The sequence below is a fragment of the Natator depressus genome, chromosome 4 (assembly GCF_965152275.1).
Source record: "Natator depressus isolate rNatDep1 chromosome 4, rNatDep2.hap1, whole genome shotgun sequence".
Lineage (NCBI taxonomy): Eukaryota > Metazoa > Chordata > Testudines > Cheloniidae > Natator > Natator depressus.
In genome coordinates this window covers 28,434,748-28,460,699 of record NC_134237.1, presented here as the reverse complement: position 1 = coordinate 28,460,699, position 25,952 = coordinate 28,434,748, and the positions used below count along the sequence as shown (strand labels likewise).

General features: G+C 40.6%; 1 protein-coding gene across 2 annotated transcripts in view; it reads left to right on the top strand.

Annotated features, from left to right (window-relative positions):
* Positions 1 to 25,952, top strand: part of PPP3CA (protein phosphatase 3 catalytic subunit alpha) — a 326,222-nt gene that overhangs the window by 122,199 nt on the left and 178,071 nt on the right. For both annotated transcript variants that reach the window (XM_074950676.1, XM_074950675.1), the window contains exon 2: positions 7,606 to 7,806. In XM_074950676.1, the coding sequence (XP_074806777.1) occupies positions 7,606 to 7,806 (201 nt within the window). The remainder of the gene's footprint in view (positions 1 to 7,605; positions 7,807 to 25,952) is intronic.

Here is a 25,952-nt window from a genome sequence, read left to right as displayed (position 1 = left end):
TGTGGGATAGCTACCCACAATGTACCGCTCTGTAAGTCGATGCTAGCCACGGTAGTGAGGACGCACTCTGCCAACTTAATGCTCTTAGTATGGACATATGCAATCGACGGTATAAAATCGGTTTCTAAAAATCGACTTCTATAAAATCGACCTAATTTTGTAGTGTAGACTTACCCTCAATGTCAGTTTAGACTCACATCACTATCTTTCCTGCATTGTCTATTGCACCTAATTTATCTATGTTAGATGTACTCCAGGTTTTATCTTCTGACCACTCTTGGGCTGCAGAATGCTGGTTGGTCACATGGTGCTGGTTCTCTGTTTCCACTTGGCAAATCTCAAAGTCAGCTAAGACACAGGAAATACTTTGGTAATATTACTTTACCAAGTATCCAAGTGCTATAGTTGCCAAAGGGATGATATTTCCTCACCAGTAGGAGGGAAGGTTCCATAAAAAAGTGAAACCACAATTGCAAGTCCCCCTTTAAACACATTTTTATGAGTAATTTTAATGTTCACTAGTTTGCAACTGCTTTGCAACTAACATATTCCTTCATACTTTGTGGGCTGTTTATACCAGACTAGGCCCTTAATTGCCTTTTTTTTAAAAATATAATCTTTTTAAATTTGTGTTTTTCAGTTACTGCTGCAAGTGAAAATGAAATAGCCACACATTTGCAGCCAGATGCAAGGAAACTGAAATATAGCTATAAGTTTTCACCTAGAGGAGCTACTGTAATATGTGATAAAGCTGAAATTACATGGCTCTGCTATACATGTTGTAGTGATTGCTCCTGCCCTCTGTTGGTGATTTCAATAACTGCATGTGTTAACAGAGTTCAATATGAAACTATTTTTTATGCCTGTACATGTATGCAAATATCTATGTTCATACACACAATATTCAGATTCTGATAATGGAAGGTGCTGTTTGTGCTAAGTGTATTCAGTCACTCGTGTTTTCATTAATTAATCATTAATCACCTGCAGCTGGAACAACAGCTTTTTTTAATTAGTGTCTGTTTATTAAAAATCTGCTTTCAGAGCACTTACAGTGCTGCGCCACAGAAACTGTGCACTGTGTCTTCTATAAACCAAGAGGTAAAAACAAGTTTAGTTTTTTTGTTCTGTGTTTATAGATGCAAGACTCTTTGTAAGACTGGGTACCATGTTGGGTACACTACCATACATAAACATGCTTAATAAATATGCTGCTTAAGCTGGGTTCTCCCCTCAAAGATATCCCATGATTATTTTGTTCCCTGAATATCATGAATAGTTAATAGCTCATAAAACTGGGGTTGACTTGCTTTTAAGTACTGGACAACTAATATGTATATCTTCACAGGCCTCACAAAGCACATCGCCTCTGGCCGCCTTTACATTTCTACTGTAGTTAATTTTCTCAGGGAAGCTTAACTACAGTAGAAATGTAAAGAAGATTATGCTTTAATTTTAAAAATGATCTAACCCTTCTTGTGACACTAGTCTGGTAAAAGTGAACTGGTATAAGCCAGTTACTAGGATTAGAAATAGATCTGGAGGAAAATTCAGGGGTTGGGGAAATCTCTGAAAATTTTCATGAAAAATGTTTTTCACCTGGTGACCGTTCCTAGTGGGAAAAGAGGAATTACCTGGGTTCCACTTCTGTAGGAGGATGCTGGAGGTGCAGTGGGAGGGGGATGCAGGGACCTAATGATTTCTCTCAATATGAAAGGGATCAACTTTTAAGTTTGGCGTGTATTCCAAATCTTCATCTCTTTAATGCTCTCCAAAATACTTAAGCTAATCCTGTGCACCGTGTTGTGATGGTGATGGATGAGCATTAGTTTTGACTTTGTGGGTTAAGGCAGCAAAAATTTTGTTTTCCAGGCCTGCGCCAAAATGCAAGCCAGCTTGCATTATAGGGATGCTCCTGGTTTGGAGAGTTAAATTTTAAATCGGGAGCCTCATTTAAGAAATTTAGAGGAATAAAATTTGGTCAAAAATGCTGAACTGAATGTTGGGTAGAATTTAGCAGCAGCCATAGCCCTTTGCTAATTCTTAAAACTAAATTGTATTAGTGCATTTTCACAGTGTCATGTTGATATTAAAGGACAGAAATGTAAATTTTATTTTTGTTTGCTTATTTGGGTCATTGACCTCTTTTTTAATTTTATTGTATTATTATTATTATTATTATTATTTATTTTATTATTTATTATTATTGTGGCCTTTCCCCAGCTGAGAGGAGTACGACACCACAGCTTCTGTTTTCTTAGTGAAGACTAGAGGAGCAAGGGAAGAAAATGGTTTATGGATGTGGTGCATATGTAATATGTGTGCAGAGCTTACTTGTTTTCTATTGTCTGAGGAATGACGGGTAAAGGGCATAAAAAACGTATGCAGACAGACTGCGTATTCCCAATTCTTCAGTTTTACAGTCCGTGGCTCTTCAAATAGCAACAGTTATACGGAAATCGAATTTGTCGTATGAACACACTTATTTTACTCAGTTGTGGTACCATCATCACTTCTCCTCCTTGCTTTGTCATCGTTGAAGGTAAAGTTGAAAGTTAACTTAAACTAAACCAAATTTAATAAAAACTCATCTAGATGTTACTAGTGACATTAGATGGATTTGTAGGTTCAGCTCTGAATAGTGACTTGTATGTGTGAATTTAGCACTAAAAGCATTGGCAACCTGCAAGTCCCTTGCTGTTATTCCTAAACTTATTCTGAGGAGAGAGAAGTAATCATGACAAATCGCAGATGGTTTTGGAAACAAATGCCCAATTGGTGATCTCATCCTACTAGTATCACCCTAATTCCTTTTCACAGGATTTGAACTTGAGTTTCCTGAGGTGATAGGCTTATGCAGTAATGTTCTGTACCATCAAGCCCTCTGATCCTCCAGGCAGTCCCAAAATTTCACTTTAAAGGACATTGGCAAGTAACTTAATCCCTAAATGTTACCTATTTGTACCCTCTTTTGTACATGTAATATTTTAAAACCTTGTAAGTGTTGTTGGATTCCCCCCACCCCCCATAAATATGATGACTAGAATCCAGAGCCTCTGTTAAAACATTAAGAAATGAAAGGGGAAAAATAATAGCTCATATTTTATGTGTTTGTACTACTGAGCCAAAAGCAGTTGTGTGTTCCCTCTTATGGCACTGCAGCAGCAGTTAATTAACAATCTTATTCCCGGAGCTGCGCTAAGGACATTAGTGATGCTAGTACTCAAACAGAAAACGAAACAAATTATTAACTTGTTTTCCAGCCTGTACTGCCACAGTGGAATGTAAGGATGGTACTCTGAAATGTCTTGTATAGATAATGTACCTGGTATGAGGGGCAGCACAGGAGATGAGAGGTGGTGGAATCTCCTTCCTTTGAGGTTTTTAAGGTCAGGCTTGACAAAGCCCTGCCTAGGATGATTTAGTTGTGGATTGGTCCTGCTTTGGGCAGGTGGTTGGACTAGATGATCTCCTGAGGTCCCTTCCAACCCTGATATTCTATGATATGATGAAAAGTGAAGCAGTCGATTTTAAATTTCTTTAGAAATGCAACTAAATACATATATGCGCACACACCTGGTCAAAATTGGCAGGCACACTGTTTTCAGACATTTAAAGACATAGTAATTTAGGATCAAAATTTATTTTGGTTTTGCTTTCAGAAAATATATATTGTAAATAGGGTTGGACATTTGAATGGTACAAAAATGACAGGTCAGTTGATCGGTGAAATATTGTCAAGATAATGTCAAAAGTGGTCAAATATTTTAAAGCACACTACTTTATTAGAACAGTAACAAAGTCTAAGACTTTATGGTCTCCAATAGTCTTAGCCATAAATACTTGCATCTAATTACAAAAACAAAGTCACTTAACTGAGTTATTTTAACTCAGAAAAATACAAAACTCGATGAAGTTTTTAAAAATTAAAGAATTTTTTAGCAATGTTAGTATTTAAATGTGAATGTTATTCAAGACCGAACTGTTAGAAAAGAAAAAGGAAATAGAATAGAAATAAAACAAACACCTAGCAACTATGAAAGGGTAAAGTCTGTTTTTAAAGTCCGTCAGTGCTAGGTAGGCAACAAACCAACTCTTTAAGCAGCTCAATGACCGTGCATCCATAGGTGCTGGAACTAGGGGTCCTGGGGGTCCTGCAGGACCCTTCAGCTTGAAGTGGTTTCCATTATATACAGCGTTTACAGTTTGGTTCAATGGCTCTCAGCACCCCCACTATACACATTCATAGAATATTAGGGTTGGAAGAGATGGAGGTCATCTAGTCCAACCCCCAGCTCAAAGCAGGACCAACACCAACTAAATCATCCCAGCCAGGGCTTTGTCAAGCCGGGCCTTAAAAACCTCTAAGGATGGAGATTCCACCACCTCCCAAGGTAACCCATTCCAGTGCTTCACCACCCTCCTAGTGAAATACTTTTTCCTAATATCCAACCTAGACCTCCCCCACTGCAACTTGAGACCATTGCTCCTTGTTCTGTCATCTGCCACCACTGAGAACAGCCAAGCTCCATCCTCTTTGGAACCCCGCTTCAGGTAGTTGAAGGCTGCTATCAAATTCCGCCCCCCTTCTCTTCTGCAGACTAAATAACCCCAGTTCCCTCAGCCTCTCCTCGTAAGTCATGTGCTCCAGCCCCCTAATCATTTTTGTTCCCCTCTGCTGGATTGTCTCCAATTTGTTCACATCCCTTCTGTAGCGCAGGGACCAAAACTGGACGCAATACTCCAGGTGTGGCCTCACCAGTGCCGAATAGGGGGGAATAATCACTTCCCTCAATCTGCTGGCAATGCTCCTACTAATACAGCCCAATATGCCATTGGCCTCCTTGGCAACAAGGGCACACTGCTGACTCATATCCAGCTTCTCGTCCTCTTTAATCCCCAGGTCCTTTTCTGCAGAACTACTGCTTAGCCAATCATTCCCCAGCCAGTAGCGGTGCATGGGATTCTTCCATCCTAAGTTCAGGACTCTGCACTTGTCCTTGTTGAACCTCATCAGATTTCTTTTAGCCCAATCCTCCAATTTGTCTATGTCACTGGACCCTCCAGCCTATCTACCTCTCCCCACAGCTTAGTGTCATCTGCAGACTTGCTGAGGGTGCAATTCATCCAATTATCCAGATCATTAATAAGGATGTTGAACAAAACTGGCCCCGGGACCGACCCTTGGGGCACTCCGCTTGATACCAGCTGCCAACTAGACATCGAGCTGTTGATCACTACCTGTTGAGCCCGACAATCTAGCCAGCTTTCTATCCACCTTATAGTCCATTCACCCAATCCATACTTCCTTAACTTGCTGGCATCCATTCAACATGGTTCCAGCACCCTTACATGCATCTTTTCTCTTGTGGTGGGAAGAACATTCAGTGTCTGGGAGCCTTCCTCTCCATCCCTCTTGGCTTTCAGAATTAATTTCCCAGTGTAGACAGTTTAGGTTGTAAGCTGTTCAGGGGAAGGAGTGTGTCATTTAACTTATTTAATGTGCTTTGTAAACTTCCCTGTATATTGATACCCTTGTATACAAATGAAGTTATACATACTTACATACGTTGTTTGTTCAAATATTCCAGCCAATCAAGATGCCCAACATTCAGTTAGTTCACCTTTTTTCCCAACACGTGGCATTAGCATGTAGCAAAGTTAGTGATTAAGACATTTATGTGGGTAACAGATGGCACCATGGTGCAATCAAAAAGGTAGGCCGCCACCTACAGCAGGGCATTCTTGCTGTAATATTTGACTGTGGTCAAATAATTGGCATTATTTGACTGGTCAATTGACTGGCTTTCCAAGCCTAATTTTAAAAGGAAAACCTAAATTTTGGCACTAGACTATTTGTCTCTTTAAAGTCTGAAGACAGTGTCTCTACTGAATTTGTGCATGTGTAATGGGGAATGGATCACTTGATTGCCGTTCTGTCCATTCCTTTTGGGGTACCTGGCATTGACCACTGTCAGAAGACAGGATACCGGGCTCGATGGACCTTTTGGTCTGACACAGTATGGCTGTTCTTATATTCTCCCAATATTAATAGAATTATTTGAATAAAAAGAGATTTTTGTCTAGATTTAAAAATTTCCTGCAACCCAGAAATTTCAGCATTGTGCTAATGCAGGATGAACCAGAAAGTAAAACTTGTTATAAACAAATAAAATGGACTGGTCTATTTTTTTTCCAAATGTCCAGGCTGGATCTGATGCAGTAACTAAGTGGAATAATAGGTGGAAAGAAATTAAAATGACAAAATTAATTCAGTTTTCATCACCTAGTAATATGAGTTAGGAATTCTCTGTGTTCTGTTTTGTTTTTTTGTTTTACTGTAAATGAAAGTGTGTGATTTTTAACTTATCAAACCTTTTAACCTACAAAGTAGGTGTCTTTTAAAAAGTATGTTGATTGTTAAATTTAAGAAATCTTTAAGTATGGAAGACTTGCTTTAATGTTTCCAGATACACCAGTGACCCCCAATATGATGGGTATCAGGGAGGCAATGTCTCAATAATACAGTTTTGTATATGTAGATGTCCTGAATCATTCCTAAAGCTTCCATTCACTCTTCACGCTGAGCATCCATTCAATCTGACCCACCCTCGGCAGTAGCCAGAATCAATAAAATTACCCTGCAGCTGGCAAGGCAGGAAGCTTCTAATACCACTCCAATTTAGCTGCTAGGGAAAGGGGGCTAAGCGGGGATAATACTGCAACCTAATCCTGGAAGCTGAGAGCGTCACCTGAGCTTCTAACTAATGCTGCCTTAAGGAGAGAGAGAGCAAGAGTACTTGAAGTTGGCTCGAAACCTGGAACTTTGAATAATGGCAATACACAGAATGCTATCCATTAGGCCATTGCTGGGACAACCCATTTTGCTTTTTACTTCTGTCTGAAATATCCTCCACTTTTCCACATGCCAAGAGAACAGTCTTAGAGCTCTTTCACTAATGTTTGACTGAGACAGACAGACTGCTTGTGGGATATTGTATGTAAACAATGATTTCTAATAGAGCAAAGCTATAAATACAAAAAAGGAAGGGATTTTTGAAAGGCACTCTGCCAGTAATTAAAGAGAAGGGGCTGTCTGCAAAGTCTTGTGGTTTAACCTAGATAGATCTATGTCTGTAGACACATGGGCAATAAATATCTGAGATGTAGTGTAATGTACATTAAGATCTTTCCTGGGAAAGGAGCATTACGTCATGGTTCTGCAATACTACTAAAGCAATATTTAGTTCCATTCCCTTCTCCCACAACAACCCCTGTTTTTAACATTCTCTGTAAGCAGTGACTCATTTTTTAATCATGTGTAAGGGATATAAAAACTAGGTCCAAGATTTTTTTTAAAAAAAAAAGTTTGAATAATAGATTTTGGGCACATGTGCATGTTGAACAGCTGCTGTTAATTTTCTGTCTATGGTATAGCCGCAAGCTATAAAGAAAGAATAGAAGATTCAGATTACTTAACATGTATATGCTCAAAAGTATTTTCAGACAGAGCTGATGGCCAGCAGAGCTTTGAAAGATTATCTTTTTTGAGACGAGTGGCTTTTCCCAGTAAAGTGACCAGATATTTTTGTTTGTTATTTCCAGCTGTCCCATTTCCTCCAAGCCACCGGCTCACAGCTAAGGAAGTGTTTGATAATGATGGAAAACCCCGTGTGGATATCTTAAAGGCACACCTTATGAAGGAGGGGAGGCTGGAAGAGACTGTTGCTTTGAGAATAGTAACAGAGGGTGCTTCAATTCTCCGTCAGGAAAAAAACTTGCTGGACATAGATGCCCCAGTCACAGGTAAGTGCCAATATTAAATCGGAACATGCAAACACATGCATTCAGGTATATACTACTCCCCTGAGAGTTCGGTGAAAGTTTCCTACTCCACTGACTGCTCTCAGTACTTAACTCTGCATCTCTGAATCCACTGCCACAGTGGGCCTGATCCTAAGAGTTGCTGAGATCCTTAACTTCCACTGATATTAGAGGAAAGGACCTTATGGGCTGAAAACTTTTGCTTCTAAAGTATGGAGAGTTCTCTAGACTAAGATATAAGATTAAAAGTGTGTTCTAAACCTCATAAAAGATAACTGCCTGTTTTACCAGATGTTAATTCCATACATTTACAGATGGCCTTCACCTCAGGAGCACCATTCAAACTTAGTCAGCCTTGCTCTGAAGGATCAATGATGCTGTAGTGAAAGGAAACTTCATTATAAGTGGTCAGAGCAATAACAAATGAGCAAAAAGAAAAAGCTAGAAGAACCTCTGTGTATTATTTGTCTACGGAATTAATGAATTGTTCTGATTAAAGAACCCATTTTGCCCTTGGCTATCAAACATTTCCACTCACTCATTAATTCTCAGGAAATGCCTTGTGCCTGATCTTCCTTCTCTGTCTCCCACTTCCGACTGCATTCTGTGCAGAGGAATGCATTTGCTTGTTTTAATACACTCTTTTTGTATTTTTATTATTTAAAAAAATTTTTTTTTGTAAACATACAGTTACTTTTCTGAGAAGTTGAAGAGTCTTTGACAGGAAAACTGATCCACGGCTTAGAGAGTTAGTTGCAGAGCTAAACATTACTTCCTCATAGTATGAATCCTAGACATATAGGGTTTTGTTTTTTTCAAGGAGACTGGAGGATTTGTACCTTCTCTTGGTAGTTCTACCAGAAACAGAAAAGCAGAGCCAGAGTGGAAAGAAAAGTTACTTTAGTAAAGGCAGAAAGAAGAGCACCAAGACCCATAATTAGCATCGGTGTTGTCCACCAGATACTATGTGAACTCAGCAAGTGCCTTAATAGTTTTGTCATTTTCAGAAAAGCTACTTCTGAAACCAATAACACAAAGTGGGACATTTAAGCATCAAATGTAGCATAATTTATTAAAGTCTGTTTTCTGAAATGTCATCAACACATGGAACCCTAGGTAAGTCTCCATATTTCGTTACTTGAGACGATGAGTCAATCATATGTTCTCTTACTCTCCTGGGAGGAAATATGTCTCATAGCTCCATAGGTGAACCCTTTGGATGATTGAGGGGAGTCTTAGAGTCTGTAGGCCTTCCCTGCAGAAGAGGATATGGGCTGTGAAGTAGGTTAAATGGAGGAAGACAAGTTCTACAGGGATGCAGCACTCTCTCCTGAATTAAGGGATGCCACCTCTTCCTTCACCACTTTTGGGTCTTTCAGAGAGGTTGTAGTGTGTCTCGAGGAGTGGTTCTATGTGACTTATGCTATCATTCCCTTTTACATTCACCACTAACTCCGAGACAGACATTCTTAGATATCTTTTTTGTTAATTATTCTGAGTAATTTAGCAATGTTTTCTCCCTCCTCCCAGATTAATCCCTGGAGGCCTTAGCCAATTTTAGTCTTGTTCTCTCTTATCCGAGTTTACATCTCTTTTGACCATCATTCAAATATATTCTCTTCTGGCAATGGGTTGCAGTACTACTGTATTTCCTCGGTTTGGCTAATGACTGTTTACCTGGAAGCTGACATGGTGAAGCTTGTATCCTGATGCCTGCTACTGAGGTAATTTGATAGTTCATATGCTCTGTGAACAAACCCAAGCTGTAAACTGAGAGCTGGAATAGCAAAACTAATCACTAACAGAAGACAAAAATCTAGAAAGGAGGAAAAGAAAACCCGTGTGTGATGCCCATTCTATTCAGTAAATATTCTATTCATCCATCCAACAGAAAGTTTCTTTGGTTCCTGATAGGTCAGGATCACTGCCAGTTCAGAGTCCTTCCCTTTGGACGAGCAACAGCACCCAGGGTATTCTCAAAGGTTTTCTCTGTGGTGGCAGCCCAAATGAGATGTGACAGCTACACAGTTTTCCCGGACTTGGACGACTGGCTCCTCACAGGTTGCTCCAGCCAAGAGGTCAGGTCGGTGACTTTGTCCCTGCTTCCTCTTCTAGCGGTGCTGGGTGTCTGTGTGAACCAAAAAAAAAAAAAATCCATTTTGACCACCACATAGTGGATAAACTTTATCGGAATGACACTGGACTCAACTTCAGCAAGATCACCACAGAAGGATTGCAGTCAATGAGCTATTTAATAACTCAGGTTGCTCACAGACCAAAGTATCATGTGGCCTAGTAGAGAAAGGCATACTTTGATCATAGTATGCCTTTCTCTACTAGGCCACATGATATTGTGTAATTATGTGGCAATATTTGCCAGACTTCATTTACACCGCCTTACACTGTCTACTGACCAGACAATGACCATGTGAACATAAGTGTGATTGTTCCTGCCAGGCTTATTGCCTCTCTCTCACCTGGTGGTTGAATCCGGAATGAGTTTGAGTGGGAGTTCCCTTCAACACTCTCGCTGCCAGTGCCATCATAGTAACAGATGCATCTCTTCTGGGATGGGGCGCTCCCCTGTATGGCCACACTGCTTAGGGCACTTGGATCTCACAGGAGGCCAGACTTTAAATCAGTCTGCTGGAACTGAGAGCATTCTGGCCTGAAGGGCATTTTCCCCTCCCATATATTGACTCCAGAGCCAAATAATGTGGGACAACATCACCATGGTCTTTTATATAAACAAGCAGGGTGGAGCAAGATCCCTTCCCTTCTGCCTGGAAGCAGCCAGACTTCGGAATTGGTGCATCAGAAACCACACCAGTTGTTCAAGCCACTTACCTACCAGGTATTCAGAATTCTCTAGGGAACAGCCTAAGCAGGCACTTCTCTGCCTGGGGAATGAGTGGGAAATACACAGCTGTGTCCTGAGGGAAATATTCACTCAGTGGGGAACACCCCAGTGGGATCATGCTATGTTCCAAAGGAACAGGAAACTATACCTCTACTGCTCCCGGGTAGTTATCGCCCACGACTCCCAGGGTGACGCTCTCCTGTTATCATGGACAGACCAGCTCAGGTATGCCTTTCTGCCCATTCCCCGCTACCACAGGTCTTGAGAAAGATCTGTTATGACAGGGCCAGAATCATTTTCATGGCTCCCAACTGGCCCAGACATTTTGGTTCACAGAACTTATGAGAATATCAACCTGTCCTTCTATCAGGATCTGTCCCTTCCTGGATCTTCTAAGTCAGGAAGAGGGCAAAATCAGACACCCCAATCCAGACCCCTCACAGCCTGGTGTGTGGATGTGTGTCAGATCTAGAATGGCCATGTTTGGAAGCTCTCCAAGCCATTCTTACGCAGAGTAGAAAAGTTTCAACTAGGAACTGCTACCTAGCTAAATGGAGATTTTTCTCTACGTGTGCACAGCACAATCACTTTTTCTCAGACTCTTCAGATATCCCAGTCATTTTAGATTATTTCCTATCATTGAAGAACTTGGATCTCTCAGTTAGCTCATTGTGGGTCCATCTCACAGCAGTCAGTGCCTTCCTTCCTCCAGTACACGGGCCTTCTGTTTTTATTTGCCAATGCAAGTTAGATTTCTGCAGGGCCTAGTCATGGCCTTTCTGCGTGTGGTCAAGCCTACACCTCAAAAGGAGTTCAGTTTTGTGCTGTCATTATTTACCAGACCACCATTTGAATCTTTGACCAGATGCTCTATATCCCACATTTTTAATTGCTGTTACTTTGGTCAGAATGGTGAGCGAGATGGGAGCACTCATGGTGGATCCACTGTGAACCATTTTTCACAAGGAGATCTCCTTTTGCCTTTATCCTAAGTTCCTCCCTGTGACTTATTTTTTGCGTGCCTCCTATTGGCTGGGTGTGGTGCTGCAATCTCTCCCCCCCGCCCTGCCCCCCCGTTCCTGGTGCCCCCTGTAGGTTGCCAGCCTTGCTAGGTAGGTCTTCAGTGGCTTGGACATCCAGCTAAGTCACACAATCAAACCTGAATGAACCCCTTCTAGAGGGTAGCAAAGAGATTAACAAAACTCACTAGGGTCTTCAGATCTGCCTCTGGGCCCTTTCAGTCTAGCCCCTTTCTCAGGCTTTTAGTAGAAGTCCAGCCAGAATTGTCGGTCTACCCTCACCAGTCTTTAGACCTTCTCTGGGTATTTTCAAATTTAGCCCCTTTTCTTTTAAAACTTTCCAGGTTTTAGGCCTCCCCACAGTGGGGGAGCCAAGCCCGCCCAGTACTCCAGATCCCAATCCAGGGACGCTATACGCAGCAGCCATGTACTGCTGTCTCCAGGTCACTGCTGCTAGCCCCTGGGCCTTTTCCCACGTAGTCCCTTTCCTTTCACCTGTTACCTTATGGTTACATTTGTCAGGTCCTCTCATTCCCAGGGCCAGTATAACTTTTCCAAAATAATTCCTAGAGCACATCCTTTAAAAAAACATCCAATCTTGACTTTAAAATTGACGGTGAAGAACAATCTGCCACAACACTTGGTAAATTGTTCCAAGATGTCTCCCTAGCCCTTACACTAGAGGGATCTTAAGAGTGGAGCAGGATTAGGGAACTGGGAGCTGATAAAACAATTGTATTTGCCCTATCTAAATCTCTTCAGTCCTAGTAGAGATAGCTTTAACTCAGGGTCTATCCAGCACTCAAAGCTTTTTGGAATGCTGGGTTCCAGCAGCTTCATCTGAAGAGATCTGAGCATTAGATGGAGGAAACTTATTGCAAAGTTTTAAACGAAAGAGGAATGATTGTTTGATCAGCTGTGTATCTCCATTCTCTGGCCAGTCCTTCGTGCTAGTCTCCTTTACCAGACTCCAGCCCTGATTCAGCAGCTCCCATATTTACATACATTTAAAAAAAACAAAACTTAGGTTAAGGTGACTTAAGCATATATCCTTTACAGGAATATGAATATTTAAAGCAAGTTAAGGCAAAATTCACACCAAATCAGACCATCTACTATCATCTTGATACTCAACCACCCCAACATACTATTATCCTTCTCAAACAAACCTGCTTTTGGTTCAGGACACAGTGGAGCCCTGATCCTTCACGGGGGAATCTGGGTGCACAAAAAATAAATACTGTCCTCGTCAGTGGGTATATCAAAGACAGTGTAACTTACCCCGCAGCTATCTTAACTCTGATATGGTCATTTGTTACTTATCCATGTATCATATTATGAATGTAATTGTGAAACAGGGTGTCTGTAGAGATGTGAATACAGAGATGTGGACCTGATTTGCCTTTCACTTAGTAACTCCTTTACTTCAGTGGAATTAAATCTGACTTAAACTGGTGTAAACTGAGAGAAGAATCGTACCCTGTAACTTTAAAATAATTGTCATTAAGGAATGTAGGGCTCCAAGACTGGTGATGAGATTGTGTATTGGCATGATTATAAATTCTTTGTATGTATGTATGGAGGGTGATGATGTAATCTAATTGAGCCTACATTTATGCCACGAGGTAGGGGTGCGATTCCTCTGCTTGCTTACACGTACAGGTGCTAGCTTCACTGAGCTAGTGTGAGTATAAATAGTAGGGTAGTCAGGATAGTGGCAGTAGAGGCACAGATTTCTTGTGCCAAGTACATACTCATGGGGTTCAGGCAGGTTTGTACTCAGCAGTGCTCAGCCGTGACACCTCTGCCACCACTGCAGCTATCCTACTCCTGATGAGAGCTAGCGCGAGTATATGTATGTGAGCACGGAGAAGCACACTCCTAGCTCAAGGACCAGAGGTAGCCTGAGTGTGGTAGAAATAATATGCCTTGATTTGACTGAGTACCCTGATCACAGAATATCAGAGTTGGAAGGGATGTTGCCTTTTAACTCATGGTTTCCTTGTTCTTTAGTGTTTGTACTGCTGTAAGAAAATACACTTGAGCTATCTAAACTAATTTGTGTGTGTGTGTGTGTGTGTGTGTGTGTGTGTAAAATTTGAAACCCAAAGTAGCATTCAAAAATCTCTTCTGCTTATAGAATCTCACAAACTGGAGATGGAAAAGCCCTCTCCTGCTGCCAGCAAAGGATTATTCTTCGCTATTTTAGGCGTACTAGTCTCAAATGGCTTTTTTTGAGGCTTCTAGCAGTTCCTTTGGGAGATTATTCCATGGGCTAATAGATCCTATTGTCTAATTGTTTCCTGATTGTTCCACCTGGTTTCCCCCCATTGCTCAATTTAATTTCATAGCTAGCATAAAAATAACTGATATCAACAGGCTACCAGAGCTAGAGGTTGAGTTTAGAACTTTGACAGAATCAAGAATTGTTAAACTGATCAATGCTAAAGCAAGTTGTTAAAAGCATTCATGCAAACATCACAGTAAACGCCAATAAAATTACAAATTACATCCAAAGGTAGCACACGCTGAAATGATCTGTTCCGGCTAGGGAACCAAGCAAAGCAAGCTCTTTCTCTGCTTTTTTGAATTTGAAGCAGGTATTGACTAATATAGAGCCATAATGTGAAAATTAAACAGCATTGCTTACTCGGAGCACCAAGCAATGCATAATTTATTCCTATTAGTGAGGCGTCAGTAGTGACTCAGTAGTTTAAATTTGAATTAACTTTTTATTTAAAACAGGATTAAAACTTCTCTATTTCACACTTCAATGACTGAATTTATACTCCTGCTGTACCACAGTTATTGTTGAGGAGACAGGTAAATGTCCAGAATAGTTTGGTGGATAAAATACTTACTAACATCCAGGAAAAAAGATCCAATTCCAAACTTTAGTCGTGAATATGTGGTGTGTTTGGAGTATTTTTTCCTCACAATAGTTACATAACCACAGTCTTAACAAATTTCAGTCACTTCAGCATTAGCATCAAATCTCAGACACCTACTCCACTTTTGAAACCTAAAAATTAACCCAAAGAAAAATTATTCCCGTTATTTTCCATAGCATAGCTTATTATCATCAGGGCTTGTCTGTATGGGAAAGTGTTAACTCTTCTACCAGTATAATTTCCCATATCAACATTTATTCTAGTAAAAAAATGAGTGCTTTTCACGTTAGCTTAAACCCCTTCCAAAGTGACATAAGTTAAACCAAAAAAGGCCCCTTTATACTGGAGAAAGTCTGTCTAACAGTAAAACTATATCAGTTTAAGTTCACACCGTAGCTTATGTTGGATAACTTTCCTGGGTAGACAAGCCCCAAGAGAAGCTGATGGATCTGTCACAGTCCAACCAACTTCCGTTCACTTCCAGCATACAACCACCTGTGGTGTGTACACCTGTTTCCCTAAAATAACTCAAATGCACAACTTTAACTCTGACCTCAGCAAGACAAGTGTTACCAATAGACACACTTTTACTCGAAAAATATCTCTGCTACCTTTTAAACACCAGAGGTCAGAGTTAAGGTTGTATGTTTGATTCTGACTGTATAGCTATGTAAATAATAAGTAATTACCAGAGTGTATATATTTGTATGTTGGAAGAAGGAGAGGAGAGGGAATGAGTGAAGAGCATCACATTGCATCTACTCTGCTTACACCACCTGTGATACCTAACAATATTGCATTGATTACAGCTACCTGCTCGTGACTATATAGTGAAGAAGCTGATTTCCCTGGTCCTTTTAAGAGTAATTGGCAATTTAATAGATTGTACAAAGATATAAGGATGTGTCACAATGTGTCAACACACCAACATAAAAGTAAACCTAAAACATCTCAATATATAGTACAGTCTCTAACAAATTTTCTAATCACTCCTCACTATTTCAGTATTCTCTTTCCCTCCAATAGAAAGCCTTGAAAATAATTACTGTTAATGACTTAACAGGTGAAGTAAACTAGGCTGAATATACTGTACAAAAATATTTGGAGAGTTGATCAGGATTGATGCTGCTGTTTCTGTTTTTCATGCATTACTGAAATATCATAATATATGGTTATTGAATCATTTGTGGCTGGTTAAAGATTATGGCTTCCAAAGGAGGTGAAGATGGAAAGCAGCATGTGTTTAGTGGGTTTGTTTGGGTTTTTTTTTTTTGGTCCATCTCTTCCCCAAGCACTTCTGTCCATTCCAGATATGGATTGAAATGCATCTGCCTAGATCCTCAGTAGGACAAAATGATTGTCTCTCTCGGCTTAATTGAGCCTGCTTCAGATATTAGTTTCTTCAGCATCTGACATTCTGGCAAAGCTGACGTTTTCTAGTAGCAGCTGCTTGAATCAGTCAGAATGCCAAGACAGTGGATGCTGCAGCCTGTATTCTTTACAGCTACCTCGCTTGTTACTCCTTACAAATAATCCATTTCCTTTGGAGTGAAAATCATGTAGTTGTATAAAGTGAAGTGAAATGATTGGCCCTCTGTTACACAACCCTGGTATAGCTCTTCTTGCTGGACTCTCACCAGAATGCTGTGTTGGGTCTCACCCCACTGGGACCATGTGTTGTTTAAGCTTCCTTTGATCTGAGTAGGCTGCAAGTACCATCTTATAGCCTGTGCACGAGAGGCCAAGCTAGGTTGGTTACAGCTTTATAGAAATGGGACCCTGCAGCCCAGTTGCCCTGGGCCCCAGTACCAGTGCTAAACCTCCTATTCCCGAGTAGATTAAGCACACCCTTTCCCAGATCTTCAGCCTCGTGGGTGCTCTGGTTCACAGTTTGCCTGTTCAGTGACATGGAGTAGTTGAAAACAGACACACACTTTCTAAGGGTTCCCCAAAATCAATCTCTTTCCTCTAGATAGCACAAAAAATACACAGAGCTGGACAAAATAATATAACACCAGTATGCATTTCCCTGCCTTCATTTCTTCACCACTTATGAGTGTTCTTTGGGCTTAGGTCAGTCTTCTAAATTAGGAGTTCAGCATCTCCGCCTTCACAGGACATCTCCTCTGGATTATGCAGTCTCTGTTTCTTTTCTTCTTTGGCTGATACCACAGTTAAACAGGCCCCCTCTGCTACAAAAGAAGGCCCTTCTGTTTTTCCCATTGTCCATGTTTCCTTTATCTCTGAGAGTCCCTTGGAGTTCTCCCCAAGGCTCTCAGGCTCCCTGATTTTTAAGACCAGGAGCTAACACCTGATTTCTTTATTGTGTTGAGGGATTTTCAATTCTCCAATCCCTAGCCCCCAGCAGAGAAGTTGGAGAAAACTGGGTTTTGCTTAGGATGTGGCCCATCCCATCATTCCAAGATGATCTGATTTGAATGGCAGTCATCAAAGATTAACAATGCTCCATTGTCCCTGGTCTGGGAGATGCTTGACAGTCATGACAGCATATGGCTGACTCCACATACACAGAGACATTCTGTGATACAGCAATTTTATAAGATCCCCAAATTGTCACAACCTCATCCTCTATTTAGAAATAAAACTTGGATTTATGTGATACAACACGAGACCTTTTCTGCAGTGGAGGATGAGAGATGCTCTGGTCTTAACTAGTAGAAGTATGTGGAGTGGAGAAGCCTGAACTGACTGAAAACACAAACTTTGGTGCACAGATCCAGAATTACCATCTGGACATAAATGACATTTACATTTATCTTCATTTTTTTTTATTTTTAATGTAGGGATATTTTAATCATTAATGACAGAATAATCCTTGTAAAATCTGGGCATGGTGCAGACAGGTGTTACCAAGGGTTGCTGACAGTCCAAGATTTTACAGAAATAGCAGGGAATCATCATCATTGCTGATCCTGACCCTTGGAGGAAGTTCATGGAAATATACAAAAATTCAGAAATCGAACTCGTGGTGCTGCTAACATTAGAAAGCATCTGATTTCTGATTCAGATGCCTGCACACCCTCTCTGCACCCTGATCGTCTTCTCCTCCGACCCTGGAATCCCTACTTTTTGATGCATACACACACCTGAAAAAGCAATTCCTCAGCTGAGTTTAAGGAGTGTCACTGAGGTTTTACAGGCACATAGTAACCATGTTAGAATGCTTATAGTACATTGCAGCACCTTAATGTTTCCCTCCCCATAATTCACAAAGACACTTGGTTTCTAACTTTATACTACACATTCATCTGAGACTCTGTTTTGCAAAAATAAAACGAGTGAAGCAGGTTCTTTCCCCATTTTACAGTACAGAATAGGTAAATAACTTGTCCATGGCAGAACTGAGACTAGAACATGGAAGTACTGATTCCAATGCCTGAGTTTCCTTTCCTAAAATAATCATAATGCTGCTAGGCACATTGTACTCTTAAGAATTTGGCAAGGTGCTTAGTTTGTACCATTTGTGTCCTAGCAAGCATTGCCTAATTATTCCTCTTGGTCCTGGATTCATGTACACTCAGCTCTGTGCCTGGTCATATTATGTTGGTAGTGCTGAAAAAAATCCATGACATTGGTGTCCTGGAAATCTAGTCATCTAAATTCTGCCCTGTCTAGTTTTGAATGAAAGAATTGTTTAAATAGACATGAAACAGAAGGGACAAAAATCGCCGGTGTTCAGATTCCCACAGCACAATCTTATTTGTAGATATGGAGCTGCTCCAGAAAGATTGAAATGTAGTAATTGGCAAACAACAACGAAAAAGGAAATGCAAAGAAGAAAGGCCCTATTTTGTGTAAAACTTGTGCAGATACAATCATGTTCTGTAGGGCTTTTGTCCATCGCCAGATCATCCAATGTAAATACATAATGAATCCAGGAGCAAGCCTTGGAAAAAGCAGCAATCCTGCTGATCTCATGAAGGGACACATACAGTTCTAATCTTGTGTTTTTCCTGAACAGATACTGCCAACTGTTTTAACTTGTGTAGTGGTACTTCAGAGAGTAGAGATTTTTTTTTTTTGGCCACTTCTGTTTTGCTGTTTGCTGTAGCAAAGCAAACTGGGAGAAATAGAAAAGGAAAAAAACGGTCAGGGAAAGACAGAGGGAACAAAGACGAAAAAGTAAAGAAACAAATGCACAGACCAAGTGTGTTACATTTCTGGTAGTCACTGTCACTTTCAGGGTAACTGCACCTGCATGCCTCCTCCATGGTCCCTGGAGGGCACCCACTTATAAGTTCCCGGTTCCCAGCCATCACTTCTCCTGGGCAGAGATCTAAGGGTTAGGCTACACTGGCAATGCTAAAGTGCTGCCACGGCAGCACTCTAACGTGGCTTGTGTGGTCGTGGCAGAGCGCTGGGAGAGAGCTCTCCCAGTGCTATAAAAAACCACCTCCGCAAGGGGCATAGCTACCAGCGCTGGGGGCACAGCTCCCAGCACAGGGGCACTATCTACACTGGCGCTTTACAGCCTTGAAACTTGTTGCATTCTCGGGGGGTGTTTTTTCACACCCCTGAGCGAGATAGTTGTAGCCAGTGTAGACAAGCCCTAAGTCTCCCTCCCTCCTGACAAGGGGTTTTAAGGTGGCACAGTTTCCTGATTTACACTGTGATATCCCCAGCAAGCCTGTTTGCCTAAAAGGCCACCACCTGTGCTTTGCTTTCTCTGAAAGAAACTACGAACAGTGCATTGCGAGCATTACAAGTTACCGTACAGCTTTTTAAGCAGGCACATTTATTTTCCAAGTAAAAGCATTACAGAGAAAACATAAAAATCAATAAATGTTCCTGTGCACATTCTAAAATATAACGAGAGGTCAACCGTGAGTCTTATGGAGCCCTAGTAGACGAAAGTCTTTCCAATCCCTCTGCAAGGATTAGAGCTCTCCTTGCCGGGCTGGCCTTAGGGAAAATGGCACCTTGGTGTTCCTGGCCTTCATCCCCACTGCCTCCCCCACCCATTGCCTTGAGCTCCCTTCTGTGACTTTGCACCCCAAACCTGCCCCCCCTCCTTGCGTCTTGACCAGGGCACCCCTCTGACCATGGTGTCCTGGGCAGTCCATAAGGCTGGCCCTGGCTCCTTGGACAGAAAGTCCTGTCCATCTGCTGGGTTGGGAAGAAGAGCCCTGAGTCATTTTAAGCTCAGGCTGTTTATCCAAAAGTCCTTTCGTTGTGTCCTGGTCTCTGGTAACCCAGTGTAAACTAGTGTATGCCGGCCTTTCCAGGAGGTGGTCCTCTCTGGGCGTATTTGCCTTAATCACCTCCCCCTGTTTTCAATTCCTGGGTGTGAAGTATTGGCGGTTGCAAAGAAGGGACTACTACCAGATCTCAGCCATTGCTTACTCCCTCTCAGTGGAAAGAAGCATGATCTGTCATCATTGTAGGAGAGTGTATCTCAGGTAACATTGGAAGTGGCATAAATGGGGCTTTGGGGAAGAAAAAAAGGATTTATTTTGTGGAAGGGGAATCTCCTTCCTTTCTCTCCATCAAAGAGCCCATCTCTCGCAATGTTAATATCATAGATGTTATAGGGACTATTCCTTGAGCTGACAAATATTTGTCCTGCTCAATCTTCCATAATTTATCTTGAGATCACAGTATTTTCTGTTTTCCAGGGTTCTTTTTCCAGAGTGTAAAGTTCTATATAAGGTTTTCCCTGGTTTGAATGAAAAGTATTCCACAGTTCAAAACAATCTCTCTAATTAGATTCTAAAATTCTAATTTCATATTTTAAAACTTGCTATAAACTCTGGAGGAGCCATGCTGTTTAAAATTAAGACACCAAGCATCAGGATTCCTTATGCTAATTACAGATGTATTTTACAGTTGCAGGTAGTTTCAGAAAATCATCACGAATGTTTCACCTCAAAGGGTTCTGAAGATAGTGAGCTCTCTTTACTCTGATAAAATGTCAAGACATATAACATCCTGTAGACCACTGCTGTGCCTATTTGTGGGACATTAAACTATTACTTGATAATTATAGCTTCAAAAATTTTCCTCACCACTGTTTCCAGAACTTCTGCACATTGGCTATTGCCTTTATCTTCAGCAAAACTTGCCCGGCAAAGGCTAGCTAAGGTGTGTGCACCACCAGTAGAAGACTTGATTCCTTTGATGGGGGCGGAAAAGCTTGTTTTTTATTTTCACTTTCATTTTCACCACTGTAAGATTGTTGAAAACTAATCTGGATATATGTGATGCCATTTAAAAACAAACAAACATGCTGCCTGCATTTGTGGGCAACACTGTTTCACTGAAGAAGAGTTAGCAAGCATAAAAGGGCCTTAAAGGAGAGTGTTTTTTCCCCGCTCTTCTTTGTGACCACAAGCAAGTTGACCTTCTGATGTCATTTTGTCATCACCCTACTTTACAAAACTTTAATTTTTCAGATTCTAAGGACTAGCAATTTTTCAAAAATTGAATACAATCTCTTATTCTCAGGTTACATGAAGACAAAAGATGTTGCAAAGAGCCCTTCGGTTAAGTCCATAAATTTAACAGCCTTACTGTTTGCAGAGGTTTTCTCGAAAAGTTACTCAAACTGGAATGATTTGCAGTCAGTGTTGGCCCAAATTTGAATAAATAGGCATCAAGCTTTCCAAATTATTCTGTTTCATAAGGAAAAACATGTAAAGTTCAGTTATTAGATGTGGAAAATTCTTTGCAGTATTTGCCAGAGTATTCACTGAAATTTTAGAACAAATTTTCTCTGAGAACAATCAGAGCCCTGTTTTGTTTGTTTTCAGCAGATTTCTTAATGAACATCATTACTGACAGAAAAGCCTTGAGAAACTGTGAATTTGAAGCAAATCTTTCAGAATATTCAAGAAAACAAACTTTAAATTGATTTTGATTATTTACATTTGAACACCTGATTCTAAAACTCCACTTAACCAAAGAACCGAAACATGCCATGTGAGTTTTGCATCCAGTTAGAACAGATGGAGCGCTTCACACTTATAATTCAGAATTAACTGCTCATGAATGAGCTATAGACTAAGTATCTTTATTCAGCAAATAATGTCAAATAACAAACACATTTAAGAAAATAACTGGGAACAATTCCCAGTGAGAAAGGGGGATGAAATTAAGTATGTTATTTGTTATGACTTATTCTTTCAACCATAACATTTATTAATTAAATAAGTTTTAAAGTTGTTTTGATGTGGAAACATTTTAAAAATCCATTCCAGCTTCTCCATTTCTCATGCATTTTCTCTCCATTGTTTATTGTCCCCTACAAATACTGATTTGGAACTTCACGGTTGCAGGCACTGCAAGAGTAGACCATTGGCATTATTGAAATCAACCCTATGTTCAGTGAAGTGTCAGTTTAGGAGTAGTTCCATTTTCCTTCTGCTTGGTTTACCTTCTGTCAGAGACAATGATGGCTGTTAAATGCCAGGATTTTCTAGTACAATAAATCATGAAAACTAGGGTTACTTTTTTCACATTTCTTTGTTTTTTAAACTCAGACTTACACACTTACAATAAATCCATTTAGTAGCTTATACAATTAAAAATAAACACTGACTTCCAAATCTTTGGAAGATAATTTCAATGCCATAGGTAGTGAAAGTGAGGTTATGTTCTTAATATTCAGGCCTTGTCTACCGACCACTTTTGTCAGTAGAATTTGTCACTCGGGGTGTGAAAAACACACCCCTGAGCGACATAAGTTACACTGACAGAAGCACCGGTGTGGACGGTGCTTCTCCCACAGACATAACTACCACCGCTCATGTAGGTGGTTTGTTTATGCCAACGGGAGAGATCTCTCCTGCCGACACAGAGTGACTACATGAGCAATCTCCAGCGGCGCAGCTGCATCAGCACAGCGGTGTGGCTGAAAGCTCACTAGTTAGACATGGCCTCAGACACCTGACTTGAAGGAGGTAAAGCTTCTATACAGAGACGTACTTTTACATACTCTGAACTGTATTAGGAAATAATTATCTTTAAAAACTTCGATTAATGTAAATGAGCCAACTAACTTAAATCTTGTTTGTTCTGAAAGTAAGGTGGGAGCCAAATGCGAGAGACTACATATCAAGCCACACCTCTCTTTTAATTCCAATAAAACGATCATAACAAGAACTTGAAGTTTGCTTTTATATATTACACACTGTTGTTTTACTGATTGTCAGTAGATTGTAGACTGCTGAAATCAGTGTCAGAATTGCCTGGCTTTTTTGTATTAAACAAGATGTCTACTTCTGGAAGTAGACTTGCTAATTACACCATTTTCAAATACACTTCAGAGATTATTCATAGTCAAAATTTTTTCCTAAATTAGAGGTTCAGAGTCTCCTCTCACTTAAACTAGTGTAAATTCGCAATAGCTCTGTAGAAATCAGTAGCATTGCATGAGTGCAAAACTGGTATAAGCAAGAGTGAATCAGGCTTATTGACTTCAGTTTTATTGAACAAAAGAAATAACACTTTCTTCTCCGCTCTAACAAAATCAATAGACTTTGCAAAACTACAGAGAAGTACCTTCTACTTTACACAATAGGCAACATGGATAGTGTTGTGATTAAAAGGAAATAGTGCCAGGCAATCTTTTGCATAGATTTTTTTTTTTAAATGTGTTGAATTTCTCCACAGGTCACATCTGTCATACTAGCCTATTGTGACATAGAGTAATACTTTCTTAGGGCTTGTCTACACTGTGTGGCAATGCACCCTACAGGAGTGTGATTTCTGAAGTGCACTAACTTGTTGCAGATTAATTGGTCTGTGTAGATCCTGCCAGTGTACACTAGAAGTTTCTTGGTGCATTTTAAACAGCAAAACATGAAGTCGCACTAGGGAACTTTTAGTACACACCAGCAGGGTCTACATGGACCAATTAATATGCAATAAGTTAGTGTAGAAATCACCCCGCACCCCTGCCATAGAGCTCATTACCAGGCTCTGTAGATAACCTGTTAAATGGCAGTATATATTGCTAGTGAGGATTTCAGGCACTCAGCCCCCTGTTAATGTTATCAGAAAATTGATTTTTTTTAAAAAAATGCAAAAATATACTTTAGTTTGCAGGTAAATGGTTGCCTAGAAGTGCAAAAAATGTTTTGTATTCTTTGTTACTCAGAAAATCTTCATTGAAAGCTGCTTCACAAGAGCTGCTTCTGAAGACATCAACCTTTCTACATTTTACTCATTAAAGATGCCAGCGGGCTGTATGCATTTGATACATCTACATTTACTTCTATTGTAGAGGCCATCAGAGCCACCTACCCTTTTGCTCTTGAAGAGCAAGAGTTCCCTTGCAAGAACACTGGCATAGAGATTTCCAACTGTTACTGTGATAAAACTCTGTGTGAGTCAGACATTCACAGGTACACACATCATGAAGTGAACCAGGTATTATTAAAGTCTGATTTCATTTTTTGTAAATGACAGTAAGTTTATATTAAAGGCAACTTGCAAAGGTTTTAATAACACAATTAAAAAAATACTAACTGGACATGTATTTGGAACGGGGGGGTGGGGGGGGACTAGGGAGGTCTGAAAGGTGTTTATTTTTTGCAAATTTTCAGGAATTGTCTTCACCCACTGAAAAAAGTCAGAATTCTCATCAGCTGTAAGTTTCCTTCTATTTTTCTTAACTTTTTCCTTCTCTCTCTCTCTCTCCCTTAATGTTATCAACAATATCAAGTGTCATCTTCCTAGTTTTTCTTGAAGACCTCTTGGCGGGATGGTGTGTCTCTGAGCTCGTTTGTTGTGGGCTCTAACCCCTTTAAGGGGCAATTTTAAAAAACCTTTTAATGATGACTTAAGTTATCTAATATGTTAATTAGTTTTTGGAGTTGAGTAGGTGTTAAAAAAAAGTTTTAAGCTGAAAGGCAGAAAAAATCCTCCCTCTCTGAAATTCCTTTTTTTTTTTAAACTCGTGTTTCTTATGATGATGATATCTGTTCATTAGCTCTTCAGTGGTCAGTGACCACTTGTTCTTGCAGCTTTTTCCTGAAGGCAGACTTTTGCTCAGTCATGTCATTTTATCCACCGTAATTCATCTAAAATGTTGTTTTTTCCTTTTCACACCGACTACAAAAACACTGGTCCTTCCCTTGGTCACTTCATTGCTCAACTACTCCTGCTCCTCCTCCTCCTGGTCTACACACAACTTCTTCCATCTTAGGTCTGTCCAAAATGCCACTGCTAAACTCATTTGCTGATGCAACCATATTATCTCCTCCTTTAAGTTCGTTCAGTGTCAACCACTGTTCTTCCACATAGAGTTAAAGCTCCTTGTCTTTCCTTCAAGGATCTGCACTACCTCACTTGCATCTCTGCTCTCATCTCATCAGACAATTGCCCGTGTTGTTCAGCATTGGCTCTCAGCTACTGATTTTGGGCTCCAGCTAAGTCACAGAAGTCAATGGAAATCTTGTCTTTGCATTTGAAGTTGGATTCAGGCTCTTTATCTCCTTCCCCCATTCTTTGCTCTGTGCCTTTATTCATTATGCCTGTGTGCTTGGATTAGCCTCCCACTCTGCTGACACCATGTAATCCTGCTCTCCTTACGACCCATCCCTTTTCAGGAATTCTTCCTTCTATTGTCGGTATTAAAAATTTAAGCAGATGCAAACTGTAACCACGCGGTGGTGTCTGTATGCTACCCTTTCTCCCCTATATGGAGTAGGAATAGGAAATAATTATGTGGTCACCAGTAAATCCAGAGTTTACAACTGTACATCAATCACTTCCCTGTTTAGTCTTCACACTTTGTTACTCTGACCTGTTGTTTCTTGTGACTCATTGTCTGTAAGATCCTTGAGGCAGGGATCTTGACTTTATAAGTGGTTTATAAAGTATTGCATATACTTTTACAATATGACCCTCTGTATAATGAATAATCGTAAAATGAAAGCACTAGATCCGGGGTTCTCAAACTTTATTGTACCATGACCCCCTTCTGATGACAAAAATTACTACACGACCCCAGGAAGGGGGACCGAAGCCTCACCCCGCCCTAGCCCTGCTGCCCTGGCGGGGGGGTGGAGGAGGGCGAAGGCAAAGCCAAAGCCCAGGGGCTTCAGCCTCAGGCAGGGGACCTGTGACCTGAGCCCAGCCATCCAGAGCTGAAGCCTGAGGGCTTCAGCTTCGGCCCCGGGCCCTAGTAAGTCTAATGCCAGCCCTGGCGACCCCACAGTTCGAGAGCTAGATGGATCATTGTGCCAGGTGACGCCTTAACCAGGCAAATGATAGTCAATAGTGAATGATTTTCTGTATCCTCACAAAACAGGCAGATTCCTCACACAGTATATGACCAACTGTATTCTACAATATGTATAGTTTACAATTTTTAAGTCAAAATAATTTGCACCA